This window comes from Eleutherodactylus coqui, chromosome 5 (assembly GCF_035609145.1).
Source record: "Eleutherodactylus coqui strain aEleCoq1 chromosome 5, aEleCoq1.hap1, whole genome shotgun sequence".
Classification (NCBI taxonomy): Eukaryota; Metazoa; Chordata; class Amphibia; order Anura; family Eleutherodactylidae; genus Eleutherodactylus; species Eleutherodactylus coqui.
Window position 1 is genome coordinate 101,314,191 of NC_089841.1, and position 18,251 is coordinate 101,332,441.

Below are 18,251 nucleotides of genomic sequence, written 5' to 3' on the forward strand. Positions count from 1 at the left end.
CGGTATAAAGTCATTGTGAATGATACAATGTAACAGTTCATTATATAGAGTCATTATATTCAGCAAATGGTAATACTCAAATTAATAGTCCCTTCATTCAGTGACCCTAGGGGTTTCCTATCACTGATCAACAACTTCACAAACAACATGACCAAAAATGGTCTGACATTTGAGTATAAAATAAATGGTAACACTTAAATCATTTATTGTTATGTAACTTTGTAACTTTTGAACTCCTACTTTGTGTTTCAGAAAGCAGACCTCTGCTCGGAGTCAATAGTAGCAGTTTTATCTGCATCCAGAGGCAAGAAACCTCATCAAAGAGAAAGGTCCATATAATTGTTTTCAGTCTAGGTAGCCCTCTATAAGCTAAACACCTTTGACCCTAGACTGGTTAATACAATCGTTTATCCCTCATACATTTTATTATTTTGAAAGCATTACATGGGAAGATGTGTTGATATTTGCGCCCCCCGTAAAAGATATGATCAGCCAACAAATGAGACTTTGCTTGTTTGTCTGCAGATCACTGCTGTATTTAATGTAGGGGGCAATTTAAATGGATCCACCTTAAGAAGCCCTTAAGGTGGATCCATGTAGAATTGCTTGGAAATTCTGCATGTGGATTTTGCCCAAATAACAAGGCTAAATCCACATGTGAATCCACAGCAAAATATGTGGCAAAAATTTGCGGCTTAGCTGCGGATTTCTGCTATGATTGAAGAAGAAACCAAAAAGTGGCAACAGCATTTTCTGCTATGGTTGAAGAGGTGGAATCCTCTAGTGATGGCGATTCAAAGGTAATGTGCCCTTTAGATAACCACCTCTGTACTACAACAGAAGATAGATGTTCTCTCTTCCCAACTCCACTCCTCTTGGTAAGTTAAAAAAAAAAAAAAATTCTCAGTAGGGGTCAATAACATGATCAACAAATAGAGAATCTGTGATCAATCTTGAGTGAAATACATATGCATTTAGAAAAATCAAATGTTTTTACTTTCTACAGTTAAAATGCAGTCCAAAATATCGATGTCAGTATTAGAAGTGACTGGAAATATTGTGCACTGCATAAAATACAGGTGCAGTAAAAGTTCTCATGAAACTCCCCTTTGACTACAAGAAAGTGTATGTTTAAATGCGATCTCATGCTGATAGTTCAATCTGAAACCTAAGGTGAACTGTGAGAATACTTTACTTTCACAGCCAGGTCAGCTTTCTGTATTACGTGAAACTTGTAGTGAAGGATCACCTTTTACACAGCATAGGGTAATGATAGAGTTGAGTAAAAGAAAGTTTTTCTTTCCGTCTACATTATTTTTGGTTGTTACTTGCTTTGATAAAATTTGTTACTGTTTCTAAGCATAGTCAGAATCCCACTGTCCCTCTAATATGCATTTTTTTAATTTTTACTGAAGAACATTATCTTAAGTGGGTTGCCTGAGATTTAAAAAACTCAGACAACTGACAACAGCGAAAAACAGAGGAGAAAAACTATACCCACTTCTTGAATGCCTCCACCCCCCCGCCCCCAGTCCAACATCGCCTCTGAGATCCCTGCCAGTCCGTTAAGTTGCTGCAGTAGTCACCTGCCATTCATCATTCATGTGACCACTCAACCAATTACTGGCCTTAGCAGTCATTTGCAGTTCATGTACAGATGTGAATGAGGCCAGTGATTAGCGGAGGGGCCAAACAATGAATGGCATGTGACCACTACAACAACTAACTGGAATGAACTGGGAAGTAGTACTGGATTGCATTCAATAGGTGAGTATAGGTTTTTTTCTTTACTTTTTACAATTGTCAGTTGTCTGTTTTTGTTTTTTCTCTGTTTTGGATGACCCTTTTTATAGAAATGACATGATCTCATCAATCAATACAAAAAGCAATATAGCCGTTACTCCCATCAATAACTTTGACAGAGAAAAATAAAACTTGGCACAGTGCCTGATCCACAGCATGCAAAAATCCTATTGGAACAGACTTCAAAACTATTATACATCAAAGACCTGAAAAAATAAAAATGTAGCAAATTACTAAAATGCAACACAAAACGTTACAAAAGTGATAATAATCATAAAACGTGCTCTTACTATGCTGGCAGTGAATTCCATTAAAGCCACGAGGACACTTGCAGACATATCCAATAAATGTATCTCCGCGATATGCTTCACTGATTTCACAGAAACCACCATTATGGCAGGGGTTTGGATGGCAAGGATCTGAAACAAAGCAGAAAAACGAGTTTCAATACATACATGTTGTTTTGATGCTGATAGGCTTAAGATAATTTTAGACTTATATGATAAAAACTTAGTGTTTTACATTTGGTCAATATGTAAATAGAAGTTGTAAACTTCTATCTTGCCTGTAATGTACTACACACCAAAAAATGTAAAAGAAAAAGAAGCTGGCTGAAATGATATGCATTATAAGTCTGGGCATGTGCCATGATTTTACATGCTAGACATGTTAATGGTTGCTAGATATGTTTTCATCATCTATCGATTCATTTGCTTACTTTAAGTACTCTATATATACACCCCATTTTCCAGTTGTATATTCCCTTGCCTTATAGCTTGGTCTATAGGTTTTGCATCTCAGGCCCACTAGTTGTTGGGCAGTGGCTATGCAACTGCTTTCAGCTAATCCATTAGAGTGGGTCAGCTGACCACATTGCTGTAGACCAGGCTTGTCTGGAGATGAGTGTCTGCTTAGGTAGCCTCTCTTTAAATATTTTTGTTTCCAGATAATGCTACTATTAGGCATATCTGAGGGTTGTTCAGGGACAGTGGTGTCTGGTGTCAGGGGCAGGAATTTTTCAGGTTGTTTTTCGGTTTCGTTCACCATCTGCTGTATTATCTGATTGTCATTATCATCTTCATCATCTGAATATTACCCAATTCTGTTCCTGTCATCTACTGGTGAGTTCCTAGTCTTGTACTTCTGTTTCATATTGTATTAAAATATGCTTCTTTTTTAATAAATTCTTTATTTATAGATTTACACATTTTAGAATAAGCATGAAAAAGTTTTAGATGGTGAAGAACAATAAAAAAAACAGGAGATTATTTGCAGCAACTTAGACTGTGATCATAGAAAGACCAACTATAACAATCATAACATATAACAACCTCCCTCCTGCAGTAAAAAAACATGGTGGGATGAGGCAGGAAGACAACAAGGAAAGAGGGATACCCTTCCAAGTAAGAGTGCCACTGCTTCATACACATTAATAACCTTATTAACAGCATTTGACCATAGAGCACCTGAAAGAACAAAGGGATTCCCAATCCAGTAACAGTAAGAACAGAGAAAGAAGAGATGAAAGTGCAGAGAAAGAAGAAAGTGAGGGGGACCAGCTAGCGTGCTCCGCCCAAAATAAACTCATATGCTGCAGAACCCTGAAACATAATCCAAGGAGTCCAAGAGAATATAAAGGAATCACGTGTGTTCCATAGAGATGTGGTTAGATCCTCCATGCTCATTATCTCCTCAACCTTATACAACCAGTGAAAGAGTATGGGAGCCCTAGTGGATCTGCAGTGGGCTGGGATACATAATCTCACTGCATTGATTAAATGCTTTAATATAGATTATACATGCTTTTTATATTTGTTCTTGTGCATGTCTAATTGTACGCTGTTCAGTTCTACTATATATCCTGGAGTATCTAAGTAATGGGAGAGACTGATACTACCGAGAAGCCACTATTCCTACCGGTGAACTCAAGTTTCGCAATTTAGGGTCCAGCTATTGTCGTTATAGTGCCTTTCTATGTTGCAGAGGAGCCGTTAGTTCCCCTCTAGCATAAAGACTAGTGATGAGCGAGCATACTCGCTAAGGGCAATTGCTCAAGCGAGCATTGCCCTTAGCGAGTACCTGCCCGCTCGAGACAAAAGGTTCGGGTGACGGCGGCGGGCAGGAAGAGCGGGGAGGGAGGGGAGATCTCTCTCTCCCTCTCTCCCTCCCGCTCCTCCCTGCTGACTGCCGCTAATCACCGCTCCCCCGTGCCGGCACCCGAACCTTTTGTCTCGAGCGGGCAGGTACTCACTAAGGGCAATGCTCGCTCGAGCAATTGCCCTTAGTGAGTATGCTCGCTCATCTCTAATAAAGACCTATGAATGACTGCTTGTCTCCGCATCCTCTATAGCTTGGCCCTTGAGCTTAGACCTGCAATACAAAATGACTATGTTTTTTTTTTGCCTTTGGACAGCAACTTATTGCTTCTTCTGACAATATGTACAAAACACTATAACACTGAACTATCCCAGTCATAAGTCAGGTCAGGCCTCACTTTACTGTACTGGGATCTGCTGTCTTATCTTGGTCTAAGAATATTCAAAAGTATTTCTGCATACAACCAATTTCCAACCAAACTAATATGGAACCAATATATCTTATAACCGAAAAAGTACTAATTATAATCAACAATAAAAAGTTACAAATAACTAAACCAACCACAAAAAATCTTACAAAGAGAGTATAAAAGTCACTATATCATAGAAAACATGCAATACATTCCAGTATAATGGACTATTTAGTTCTTAAAGCTAACGAGACACTCCCTTGGACTTCATGTACATACATTTTATTCTCCATTTCAAAAAGTATATTGAGTATAAACTGAAGTGACATGTAGAGTGGATTGACAGAAATTATAACTCAAACTGAACAGACTACACAATAGTGAAGGTCGTTATGTGCTTTGCTCAATAGGTAGACAAGAGCACTTCAATGGAAAATGTATTTGTGTCTTCTAGATGAGTTACCACTAACCACAGGTCATTGTTCTTGTACTACTTAAGGTCATAATTAAAAACTGTTTCTACAAGTAGCTCCATTCAAAAGTATATAGATATGAGATGAAGAGATTGTATGCCACATAGCAATAATGTCTTATGTCAAAAAGTCTGCGGCTTTCTTTTCATCACAACCTCGATCCATATTGTCAGCAAACGTTTTTATATTATGAGCAGTTATTGCATTATAAGGAAATCCAATTTCTATATCAGATATTATTGCTTCCATTTCTTCAAACTCACATGGTTATAATTTTTCTGAATGTATTCATTTCCTGGATGTTAGGTCTTTCATACAATGCTATCTTTCCTTCACTTCATCAAAAAGTAAACCATATATCTTTGCGGTTTGACCTTCTGTTGCACATAGAACACATAGGGGGATGTGTTTATACTAGTTTGTGGTGTAAAAAAAACACAAATTTTTGTGCAAGTGGAGATTTCCACAAAAATTTGCAATTTTTTTTTCACTTTGCACCGACATTGCCACCTTGTGGGCAGAGCTTGTCTGGAGGGTGCACGACCACCCCAAATGACACATTTATGTATAATTTACACCAGAAACTGGCATAAACTATACCAGAAATGTACATCAGGTCTGGCCTGGCATATATTTTGGAGAAGGTGCACGGAGCTGTCGGGATGCTCTTAACATATGAAGAGACGTGCGCATCTTCATTTATTAAGCACACTGTGTGCCGGGGAGAATCATACTAAGCCTGGCATAAGAAATACCAGGCTTAGTAAATTTCCCCATGCTTAAAAAAGAAAAAAAAACAAGAAAACTGATTTGTTTACATGTATTGTGCTGCAGAGACTGCTATTTCAATGAATATATTTATCACTACATCAATCAAATATGTCACTAAGGTCCAGTTGGTGAGTTTCTGGTTGCTGGGGCGCAGTAATCTCACTGTTTAAGTGTTGAAGAGACAAGTTTGGGAATATTGCTCAGCTTTTTTTTTTTAGCAAAGACACAATGCCTAAACAATTGAATACAAATATTTTAGATACTCAGTGTCATTTTCAGTGTCCCCTAAGTCTTCCTTTAAAATCTAACCAAGATGTTTAGTGCTATGAGGTATTGGTAGTTTAGTGCTATGACCTGAGGTATGCCATAACTTCCACTTGAAGGTACATGGGATACCAATCAACTGCATAACCAACGGTGCACTGAAGGGCATCTCAAAAAACACCAAGGTCCCATTGGTTGACCTTATATCCTGTTGACAAGCTATATATTATCATGCAGTAGATATACTGCAAGAGCTATGCATCATCATTAGAGATGAGCGAGCACCAAAATGCTCGGGTGCTCGTTACTCGGGACGAAATTATCGCGATGCTCGAGGGTTCGTTTCGAGTAACGAACCCCATTGAAGTCAATGGGTGACCCGAGCATTTTTGTATAACGCCGATGCTCGCTAAGGTTTTCATTTGTGAAAATCTGGGCAATTCAAAAAAGTGATGGGAACGACACAGCAACGGATAGGGCAGGCGAGGGGCTACATGTTGGGCTGCATCTCAAGTTCCCAGGTCCCACTATTAAGCCACAATAGCGGCAAGAGTGCCCCCCCCCCTACCAACAACTTTTACTTCTGAAAAGCCCTCATTAGCAATGCATACCTTAGCTAAGCACCACACTACCTCCAACAAAGCACAATCACTGCCTGCATGACACTCCGCTGCCACTTCTCCTGGGTTACATGCTGCCCAACCCCCCCGTACGACCCAGTGTCCACAGCGCACACCAAAGTGTCCCTGCGCAGCCTTCAGCTGCACTCATGCCACACCACCCTCATCTCTATTTATAAGTGCGTCTGCCATGAGGAGGAACCGCAGGCACACACTGCAAAGGGTTGGCACGGCTAGGCAGCGAACCTCTTTAAAAGGGGTGGAGCGATAGCCCACAATGCTGTACAGAAGCCATGAGACATATAATCCTGTGCCACCGCCATCAGGAGCTGCACACGTGGGCATAGCAATGGGGAACCTATGTGCCACACACTATTCATTCTGTCAAGGTGTCTGCATGCCCCAGTCAGACCGCGGTTTTCTATAAATAGTCACAGGCAGGTACAACTCCGCAATGGGAATTCCGTGTGCACCCACAGCTGAGGTAACGTCCGATTAAATGCCGGTGGGCTTCGGCCCACACTGCATGCCCCAGTCAGACTGGGGTTCTTTAGAAGTGGACACATGCAGTTACAACTCCCTATGGACCCACAGCATGGGTGGGTGCCAGGAAGCCACCGGCGGTACATAAATATATCCCATTGCATTGCCCAGCACAGCTGATGTAACGTCAGCTTTAATGCAGGTAGGCAAAAAATTAATTGGATTACACTGTAGGCGAGGGCCCCTAAAAATTGGTGTACCAACAGTACTAATGTACCTCAGAAAAATTCCCCATGCCCAACCAAGAGGGCAGGTGAAACCCATTAATCGCTTTGGTTAATGTGGCTTAATTGATAACTAGGCCTGGAGGCAGCCCAGTTAAAATAAAAATTGTTTCAGGTGAAAGTTTCAACGCTTTAATGAGGATTGAAACGTATAAAAATTGTTTACAAAAATTATATGACTGAGCCTTGTGGGCCTAAGAAAAATTGCCCGTTTGGCGTGATTACGTGAAGTTTCAGGAGGAGGAGCAGGAGGAGGAGGATGAATAGAATACACAGATTGATGAAGGCAAAAGGTCCCCGTTTTTGATGGTGATAGAGAACGATGCTTCCATCCGCGGGTGCAGCCTACGTATTGCTTAGGTATCGCTGCTGTCCGCTGGTGGAGAAGAGAAGTCTGGGGAAATCCAGGCTTTGTTCATCTTGATGAGTGTAAGCCTGTCGGCACTCTCGGTTGACAGGCGGGTACGCTTATCTGTGATGATTCCCCCAGCCGCACTAAACACCCTCTCTGACAAGACGCTAGCCGCAGGACAAGCAAGCACCTCCAGGGCATACAGCGCGAGTTCAGGCCACGTGTCCAGCTTCGACACCCAGTAGTTATAGGGGGCAGAGGCGTCACCAAGGACGGTCGTGCGATCGGCTGCGTACTCCCTCACCATCCTTTTACAGTGCTCCCGCCAACTCAGCCTTGACTGGGGAGCGGTGACACAGTCTTGCTGGGGAGCCATAAAGCTGGCAAAGGCCTTGGAGAATGTTCCCCTGCCTGCGCTGTACATGCTGCCTGATCTCTGCGCCTCCCCTGCTACCGGGCCCTCGGAACTGCACCTTCTGCCACTAGCGCTGTCGGATGGGAATGTTACCATCAGTTTGTCTGCCAGGGTCCTGTGGTATAGCATCACTCTCGAACCCCTTTCCTCTTCGGGTATGAGAGTGGAAAGGTTCTCCTTATACCGTGGGTCGAGCAGTGTGTACACCCAGTAATCCGTAGTCGCGAGAATGCGTGTAACGCGATGGTCTCGAGAAAGGCATCCTAAAATGAAGTTAGCCATGTGTGCCAGGGTACCTGTATGCAACACATGGCTGTCCTCACTAGGAAGATCACTTTCAGGATCCTCCTCCTCGTCCTCCTCCGGCCATACACGCTGAAAGGATGACAGGCAAGCAGCATGGGTACCCTCAGCAGTGGGCCAAGCTGTCTCTTCCCCCTCCTCCTCATGCTCCTCCCCCTCCTCCTCAACGCGCTGAGATATAGACATGAGGGTGCTCTGACTATCCAGCGGCATACTGTCTTCCCCCGCCTCCGTTTCCAAGCGCAAAGCATCTGCCTTTATGCTTTGCAGGGAACTTCTCAAGAGGCATAGCAGAGGAATGGTGACGCTAATGATTGCAGCATCCCTGCTCACCATCTGGGTAGACTCCTCAAAGTTTCCAAGGACCTGGCAGATGGCTGCCAACCCGGCCCACTCTTCTGTAAATAATTGAGGAGGCTGACTCCCACTACGCTGCCCATGTTGGAGTTGGTATTCCGCAATAGCTGTACGCTGCTCATAGAGTCTGGCCAACATGTGGAGCGTAGAGTTCCACTGTGTGGGCACGTCGCACAGCAGTCGGTGCACTGGCAGATTAAACCGATGTTGCAGGGTCCGCAGGGTGGCAGCGTCCGTCTTGGACCTGCGGGAATGTGCGCTGACCCGGCGCACCTTTCCAAGCAGGTATGACAAGCGTGGGTAGCTTTTCAGAAAGCGCTGAACCACCAAATTAAAGACATGGGCCAGGCATAGCACGTGCGTGAGGCTGCCGAGCTGCAGAGCCGCCACCAGGTTACGGCCGTTGTGACACACGACCATGCCCGGTTGGAGGCTCAGCGGCGAAAGCCAGCGGTCGGTCTGCTCTGTCAGACCCTGCAGCAGTTCGTGGGCCATGTGCCTCTTCTCTCCTAAGCTGAGTAGTTTCAGCACGGCCTGCTGATGCTTGCCCACCGCTGTGCTGCCATGCCGCGCGACACCGACTGCTGGCGGCGTGCTGCTGCTGCTGACACATCTTGATTGCGAGACAGAGGTTGCGTTGGAGGAGGAGGGTAGTTTAGTGGAGGAAGCATACACCACCGCAGATACCAGCACCGAGCTGGGGCCCGCAATTCTGGGGGTGGGTAGGACGTGAGCGGTCCCAGGCTCTGACTCTGTTTCAGCCTCCACTAAATTCACCCAATGTGCCGTCAGGGAGATATAGTGGCCCTGCCCGCCTGTGCTTGTCCACGTGTCCGTTGTTAAGTGGACCTTGGCAGTAACCGCGTTGGTGAGGGCGCGTACAATGTTGCGGGAGACGTGGTCGTGCAGGGCTGGGACGGCACATCGGGAAAAGTAGTGGCGACTGGGAACCAAGTAGCGCGGGGCCGCCGCCGCCATCATGCTTTTGAAAGCCTCCGTTTCCACAAGCCTATACGGCAGCATCTCCAGGCTGATCAATTTGGCTATGTGCACGTTTAACGCATAAGCGTGCGTGTGCGTGGCGACGTCTGGACGCTGCGCTGAGAGACATTGCTGGATGGGGCCGAGGACAGCGGAGGTGAGGGTGTGGGTGCAGGCCAGGAGACGGTAGTGCCTGTGTCCTCAGAGGGGGGTTGGATCTCAGTGGCAGGTTGGGGCACAGGGGGAGAGGCGGTGTTGCAAACCGGAGGCGGTGAACGGCCTTCATCCCACCTTGTGGGGTGCTTGGCCATCATATGCCTGTGCATGCTGGTGGTGGTGGCTCCCCAGCTGATCTTGGCGCGACAAAGGTTGCACACCACTGTTCGTCGGTCGTCAGGCGTCTCTGTGAAAAACTGCCACACCTTACAGCACCTTGGCCTCTGCAGGGTGGCATGGCGCGAGGGGGCGCTTTGGGAAACAGTTGGTGGATTATTCGGTCTGGCCCTGCCTCTACCCCTGGCCACTGCACTGGCTCGGCCTGTGCCCACACCCTGACTTGGGCCTCCACGTCCTCGCCCGCGTCCACGTCCTCTAGGCCTACCCCTACCCCTCAGCATGCTGTATTACCAGTAGTGCAGAAACAGAATGCTGTAATTAAATGTGCCGCTTATTGGCCTGTGGTTGGAGGCTGACTTCGCTTACGGAACGCACAGCAGAGGCAGGAAAGAATTTTGCGCAAGCCTGCTGTAACACTTAGCTGGCTGCGTATGAATTAGGACAACTACCCCCAGCAGAGACCCAGTACACTTGGGGACAGGAATACAGCGGTGATGTAAGAGGCAACACAGAGGCAGGAAAGAATTTTGCGCAAGCCTGCTGTAACACTTAGCTGGCTGCGTATGAATTAGGACAACTACCCCCAGCAGAGACCCAGTACACTTGTGGACAGGAATACAGCGGTGATGTAAGAGGCAACACAGAGGCAGGAAAGAATTTTGCGCAAGCCTGCTGTAACACTTAGCTGGCTGCGTATGAATTAGGACAACTACCCCCAGCAGAGACCCAGTACACTTGTGGACAGGAATACAGCGGTGATGTAAGAGGCAACACAGAGGCAGGAAAGAATTTTGCGCAAGCCTGCTGTAACACTTACCTGGCTGCGTATGAATTAGGACAACTACCCCCAGCAGAGACCCAGTACACTTGGGGACAGGAATACAGCGGTGATGTAAGAGGCAACACAGAGGCAGGAAAGAATTTTGCGCAAGCCTGCTGTAACACTTAGCTGGCTGCGTATGAATTAGGACAACTACCCCCAGCAGAGACCCAGTACACTTGTGGACAGGAATACAGCGGTGATGTAAGAGGCAACACAGAGGCAGGAAAGAATTTTGCGCAAGCCTGCTGTAACACTTAGCTGGCTGCGTATGAATTAGGACAACTACCCCCAGCAGAGACCCAGTACACTGAGGACGGTCACAGGCAGCCCAAATAGATTTTTTTTCCCAAATGTTTTTGGAAAGGCCCACTGCCTATATACACTAAATATGTCTTCTGTCCCTGCCTCACCACTACTGGCTCTGGACAATGTAAAATTACTGCAGGACGCAATGCTCTGCACGGCCGATATACAAAAAAAAAAAAAATGTGCAACACTGCAAAAAGCAGCCGCCACACTACTGCACACGGTTAGATGTGGCCCTAAGAAGGACCGTTGGGGTTCTTGAAGCCTAGAATAACTCCTAACGCTCTCCCTATAGCAGCTCCGGCACCAGCAGCACTGTCCCTGAACTATGTCAGAATGCATCTGTGGCGAGGCGCGGGAGGGGCCGATTTATATACTCGGGTGACACCTGATCTCGCCAGCCACTCCCTGCAGGGGGGTGGTATAGGGCTTGAACGTCACAGGGGGAAGTTGTAATGCCTTCCCTGTCTTTCTATTGGCCAGAAAAGCGCGCTAACGTCTCAGAGATGAAAGTGAAAGCAACTCGAACATCGCGTGGTACTCGTCTCGAGTAACGAGCATCTCGAACACGCTAATACTCGAACGAGTATCAAGCTCGGACGAGTACGTTCGCTCATCTCTAATCATCATGCATGCTCCATACTGTCAGATCAAATCTGCTTAGACTGTTGGGCCTTTTGTCTAGAATAATGATAGTTCTGATTCTTCTCTAAGCCTCATTGGGATTGGTGAAATCTACAGTGAGGAAACAATTATATAGTTCAATAAATGTGGTAAGCCAAAGAAGTAGCTTGCCAGTTTCATTGGATCACATTATTGTGCACTAAGATTATCCGGCCAATTACATACTATAAGACAGCCCATGTGACTACCTGGAGAGAAGGGACAAGTGCAGACCAGCTACTTCTCTTATTGGAATGAGAGATTAGAATATGTCATTCAATTTCTTCTCCACAAGGGTTGAAATGAAGGCAGTGAGGAATTGGTATAAACAATGGGGCTATGAAATCCCAAGTTTCCTTTTAGAAGTAGTTAGGGTGGGGTAATGTTCACTAACACCAAGAGGGACCCAAATTTAAGTCTCTGCTATGGAGCCCCAGCACCTCAATGAACTGTAAGCACCTTTCAGGGTATTAAAAAGTACTTGTATCAAGATATGAAGTTAGCTCCTATCCATAGGGCATAGTGGAGGTCTGACCACTGGGACCCGACAATGGGGGTCTCAAAAAGTTCCCATATGAAGGTAGTAGAGGTAGTGCATACTTAGCATCTCTAGATTATTATCAATTGGTGAGTGCATGTGCTTGGCAATCTTTGATGCTCCCACTGAAATGCCTATGCAACCTCCACTTCATTCATGCGTGGACCTTTAGGAAACTCCCAAGATCAGTGGTGCTTCTTGAGGTTAGTTCATAATTGATCCTAAAGTCATCATCTATCCTATGAATAGGGGACAACATTTTTAACTTTATACTTTATTTCTTCCAATTTTATGTAGTTTACTTCATATTTCAATTTTCTGTTTAAAGACCAGATAGACTCTGAATGATCTACGACACTGAAGTTTACTTTGAGAACCTAATTAAGCATGTTTTGCTGGGATTCAATAAAAACAAAAGCTTATCTATAACAAGAGTGGGCGAATATCCAATAACCAATTTCAACAGCTTGCTTTTTTTTCTGCTTCCACATCCTCGTCTGCTTTTTCTTTTGAATCACAAAACACACATTATATAAAAAAAGATGGTGTTTTTTATAACAACTAGGTGAAATGGTCAACACTGTTCATCGTGAGATTTCATATCTGCTTCATTATGCTCCAATTATTGAATATACAATTGCTATCAAAATTATTCAACCTCCACTGTAAATTAGGTTTATTTGCCAAATTTACAAACTTTCAGCTGTTTGCAAAAAATAAACAAATCAAACAAACTATTTAAATAGCATAACACAACTAATATAACAAGTGCTTTCTCCAAATTCAAATTTCAACTGATTTTTTGCAAAGACAATGACGTCTATTGGTTCTATTTAGTATGTATCATCTTTGCCAGATGCTGGAAGGAAAAGATGATCCAAAACCTAAAAAAGAGAGTTACAAGCAGTATGGGCAATTTATGTACAAGGTATAGTCAAAAAGACTATATTGGTATTTATATTAAAATATCAATAACATACTTGAATAGGAAGGAATGGATGCATTGCATGATGGTATAACGCTGGAGGATCTGAAACATGGATTTCAGTTTTGTTTTGTGGCCCGTGTAAGAAATAGAAAGTAAAACCCAACTGCAAAGTTGAAGAGTAGCATGTGAGAAGCAGAATTCTGCCCCACTGCTATGACTGAAGTAAGGAAATCATATTCAAAGTGGCCACTTTCTTTTATAATACATGCATGGAGCTGTTCGGTAGTACAGTCCAGGGCTGACGCTGAATATGAATCATTTTAGTGAACAGCAGGCACCAATTCAGTGCAGATGCAATGCAAATTACTAGTAAGAACATGACCCGATCCGAAGACACTAATAATTTTCATCATGAACATGTGGGTTGAAATTTGGTGCATTTTCCTCATTGGACCTGATTCCTTACATGTACTCTCAATGCAGATCGAAACTTGAATCTCCTGCAGATAACAGTGGATGACTTTCTGGATGATCTGCCCCTACTGTAGCAGAAGGAGCCACTTTGAGTATGCTTTCCTCACTTCAGTCATGGCAGCAGTCTCATGAGAGACACCAAAAACTAATTTCTGCTTCTCACATTCTACTCTTCAACTTTGCAATTGGGTTTTACTCTCTATCTGTAACAAGAGGTACAACACAAAATTAAAATTCTTGTTTAAAGGCCCTCAGATGCCCGTGCACGATTCTATCATGTAGAGCATCCATGCCTTCCTATTCAAGAACGCTACTGTTCTTTCAGTATAGGACACCAGTATTGAGATATAGCGTGGAATCAATCTTTTTGACTATACCCTGTATAGCAAACATTTCTTGCCCAGATCTCACAGCTACAATGGGAATTCTCTGCCCACGTATAGCTAGCTATGCCAAAGAAACTAGAACACCCTTAACCCCTTGAGTGGCACGCCCGGAAATTTTCCGGGACGAGCTCCACTGCTCATAGTGACATAGCCCGGAAGATTTCCGGGCTATGCATCACTATGGGAGCTGCAGAGCACAATGCCACAAGCTGTGACAGTGTGCTCTGCCTGCACAGACCCACAGAGAACAAAGCAAGGGCTTTGAAAAACCAGCAGAAGATATTGCCGATATGTCGGCAACCTCCTGCTTTGTTTACAGGTTGCCATAGAGACCATCGGCTTGTCAGAAGCAAGCCGATGGTCTCTGTGGCAGGGAGAGCTGGTTGTTAGCTGTCAGAGGACAGCTAGGTACTAGCTCTTACAGCAGAGATCAGAGAAAACCTCCGATCTCTGCTGTGTTAACCCTTTACATGCTGCAGTCTATGTGACTGCAGCATGTAAAGGGCTGTCACTGCAGCATGTAAAGGGCTGTCACCATCGGACCCCTGGAATGTGATCAGGGGTCCTGATGGGTCCCTGTGGAAGTCCCCTAAAGGGACAAAAAAATAAAAATAAAAAAAAAAAAAGGTAAAAAATTATTTAAAAAAATAATAAAAACACTTGTCTCCCTTTACTTTGTAAAAAATCAAAAATACAATCACACATGTGGTATCCATGCATCGTAATGACCCAGAGAAGGAAGTTAATACATTATTTAACCCCTTAATGACATGGCCCCTTTTTTTCTTTTTTCCCTATTTCTTTTTTTCCTCCCCCCTGTTTAAAAAAATCACAACTTGTCCCGCAAAAAACAAGCCCTCATATGGCCATGTCAATGGAAAAATGAAAAAGTTATGGCTCTTGAGACGCAACTGCAAAATTAGTTGAAATTCAATGATTAGACCATTTTAAAAAACCTGCCCTGGTGAGCACGACAGGGTGGTAGGAAACCCGCCACTCAAGGGGTTAAGAGAGTTCTTCAATATTTTAAGAAGGCTCAAGACATAGATGCTTACGTTGTGAAATCTAAACCTCATAGGTTATGCAGATGCAGACTGGACTGGAGATTCACGTGATCAGAAGTCAGCTAGCTAGTCAGTTGCTTATTCAATAAGGAGAAAGTTAAACTTCTTGATTCAACAGAAAGCAAGTTTCAGTTGCATTATCCTCAACAGAAACATAATATATAACTGATGCTCATACTCGCCAAAAAGTGATTTGGTTGAACCAACTGATGGAGGATCTTGGCAAACCATTAACTCAACCAGCTGTGATTTATGAAGACACTTGCATGAGGCAAATCTATACCTTAGTAGAGTGAAGAATCATCTCAAATCACAATTGTAGTCAATATGCCTACTGCTTTTGTGAAGTTAATCTCTCTAATGTTCATACTGCATATACTGTACAAAATGTTCATGTCCTCACTAAACCAGATATCACATCTACATTTTATTCCATAAATGCAGTAGACAGCTGCGGGAAGAAGAAAAGTAGTAATAGATGAGAACATGATGTACGGATGACAAAGTCATTTATTGTAATAAAAATTGCAGATATCAACCAATCACACATTTTCATGGCAATGAATAATACATTATGTCTTTATTTCAAGAATATTAGTATAGCATTAAATCTATCGATGCACATGACAGAGAATGATGGGTGATATAATGACTTTGATGAAACATCAAGATCTGGTAAATATTTAAAATTGTGTTCTTTTTTGTATTTAGATAATAGACTGTTCTGGAAATGTAAATTTAAAGGATGGTTAATGTAAAATATAGATCTTTCTTGGAGAAACATGCAGATATAGACATTGTTCAGTGATGCTGCATGGAAGATTTGTAAGATTAAAATGGAATCTTATGGAGCACTGTCTACTAGTACACTGACAATAGTCAATTCCATGAAAGCTCACATGAATATAAGACCTTGACATGGGTCAACCTTAGTAGTATCACAATGGCAAAGTGTAGCAAAGGAAACAGCAAAACATCATGAGGAAGACGACAAAATGTGGATCTTCAAATACTTTGCAGTTAGTATGCATTCACACAGGTGAGTGCAATATCAGTCCGAGAAACTCGGACTAGTATTACTCTTGCAATCCTTCGATTTCTGCTGCAAATGTGATTTGTTTTTCCATTCTGCACTGTGAATGTTTTATCATAGCCCTAGAGCATCTTTAGCCTCTGCAAGAGATTTCTTCATCAGTTAAAGCCAATCATATCAATATTTCATAGCCCCAAATGTTGATCCAGAAGAAGGAAAAAAATAACATGAAGTCAAAGTCAATTTTCCTCATTTTGGGGGAAAAATTTCCTTTACAACTTTAATATGATAATCAGGATAAATACCTGGATCAACAACCCCTCTGTAGTAATCAATAATTATCACATGTAATACCGTATTATTACGCTTATGAAAGGCATCCAGTCTCCTCTTGAACTATTTTAGTCAGCTCCACATCACCACCTCCTCTGGAAAAATTTCCATAACTTCAGTGCTCTTACAGTAAAGAACCCTTTCTATGTTGATTTTCTTCTAGATGTAAATAATGCCTCCTTGTTAAAGTCACAGTCCTTGGTTTAAAAAGATGATAGGAGAGATCTCTGTATTGTCCTCTGATATATTTATACATGGTTATTAGCTCACCCCCTGAGACAATTTTTTTCTAAACTAAATACCTCCAATTTTGAGAACCTCTCTGGGTATTGTAGTCCATCCATTCCTTTTACGTAGTTGCCCACCTTTGAACTCACTAAAGCACTGATATGTCTAATATGTTCTTCTTGAGTACCAATTCAACAATGTTCTCATCATGTGCCCCTAGACCTCTTTTCCGTCAATATACTTGTGTGAGGGCTTGTTTTTAGCTGGACATCCAGTAATGTTTATTGGTACCATTTTGGAGTACATACAACTTTTTGATGTTTTTCAATTAAAATTTCTTTTTGGAGATGGGGTGACCACTGTGTGGGATAAATGATGCATTACTTTTATAGATCCGAGTTTTATGGATGCAGCAATACCAAATATTTATGTTAAGCATACTGTATACATACATTTACTGTACAGTGCCCTTGTTCATTCTACTCTTTTTTGAAATACTTCCCGAAAAAGATATTCACAAAAAAAGACAGATACCATGATTGAACCTGACAGACCACACTGTTAGTTATTAGGGTCAATAGAGTGATAGTAGTATCTTTCGTATGCCGAATCAGACAACAACAAACCATAAAGCAGATGTGAACAGGGTCTTAATAATGGCATAGAGTGTGCCATATATGTAATTGGCAGCTAAGCTCAGACTTTGGATCTAATACCCCTTTAGTATTTTTTCTTACACTGGCCGCAGCCCTTCATTACGGCACAACAAGCTGTGTGTATGATGATAAATAACTAGGTACATTATTACAGTTGGAGCGTTAACATTTTGATGCTTGGTTCTTCAGCCAATCCAATGTATTTCCTTTAATAATTTCTGTTCAGATATTGCTATGACCCTAGGATAAATTACTAATATAAATAATATATAACCTCTATATACAATAGATGACATCTCACCATAAATGAATATTTTTAAGTTACAAATATACAGAATCTTCCATTATTCTTACACATTTTTCATAGCTAAATATTTAAACATTTCCTACCAGAGTAGACACAAGTATAGCTATATTAATGCAAGTCACGAACAAAAAGGAATGTCAATGCAGGTTACAGTAAGTGCACAAAGCCCTATAGCGCTGCAGCTGGATATCCCACTGTTTCCATCTGGATCTAGAACATACTGTAGATATGTGCAATTGAAATATATAGTATAGTTCAAATAAAACCAACAAATCTTTCTGCTGTGCATTTCATTAGTGCCTTATTTATATAGATTACTAGAGTGATATGCCATATGACAAATTATGTGATTTGTTCTCAAATGACATATAGTGTTCACATATCAGCTTATGCATTTATAAATGTGATTAAAAAATATATATATTTACTGTAAGATTAATTCTTAGGACTCATGAAGCCTCAAGGGTGTACAGTGTATTATGGAGTGGTTGAAATATTGTATGCCACGGAATGGTGCTCCGTACTGGATGTCATGCACGTTCTCTTCCAGAAGTAAGGAGAGAA

General features: G+C 42.6%; 1 protein-coding gene across 1 annotated transcript in view; it reads right to left on the bottom strand.

Moving 5' to 3' along the window:
- The window catches only part of EDIL3 (EGF like repeats and discoidin domains 3), a 649,344-nt gene that overhangs the window by 326,061 nt on the left and 305,032 nt on the right, over window positions 1-18,251 (bottom strand). Inside the window, exon 3 of the mRNA XM_066602963.1 lies at window positions 2,094-2,222. Coding sequence (XP_066459060.1) covers window positions 2,094-2,222 — 129 coding nt within the window. The remainder of the gene's footprint in view (window positions 1-2,093; window positions 2,223-18,251) is intronic.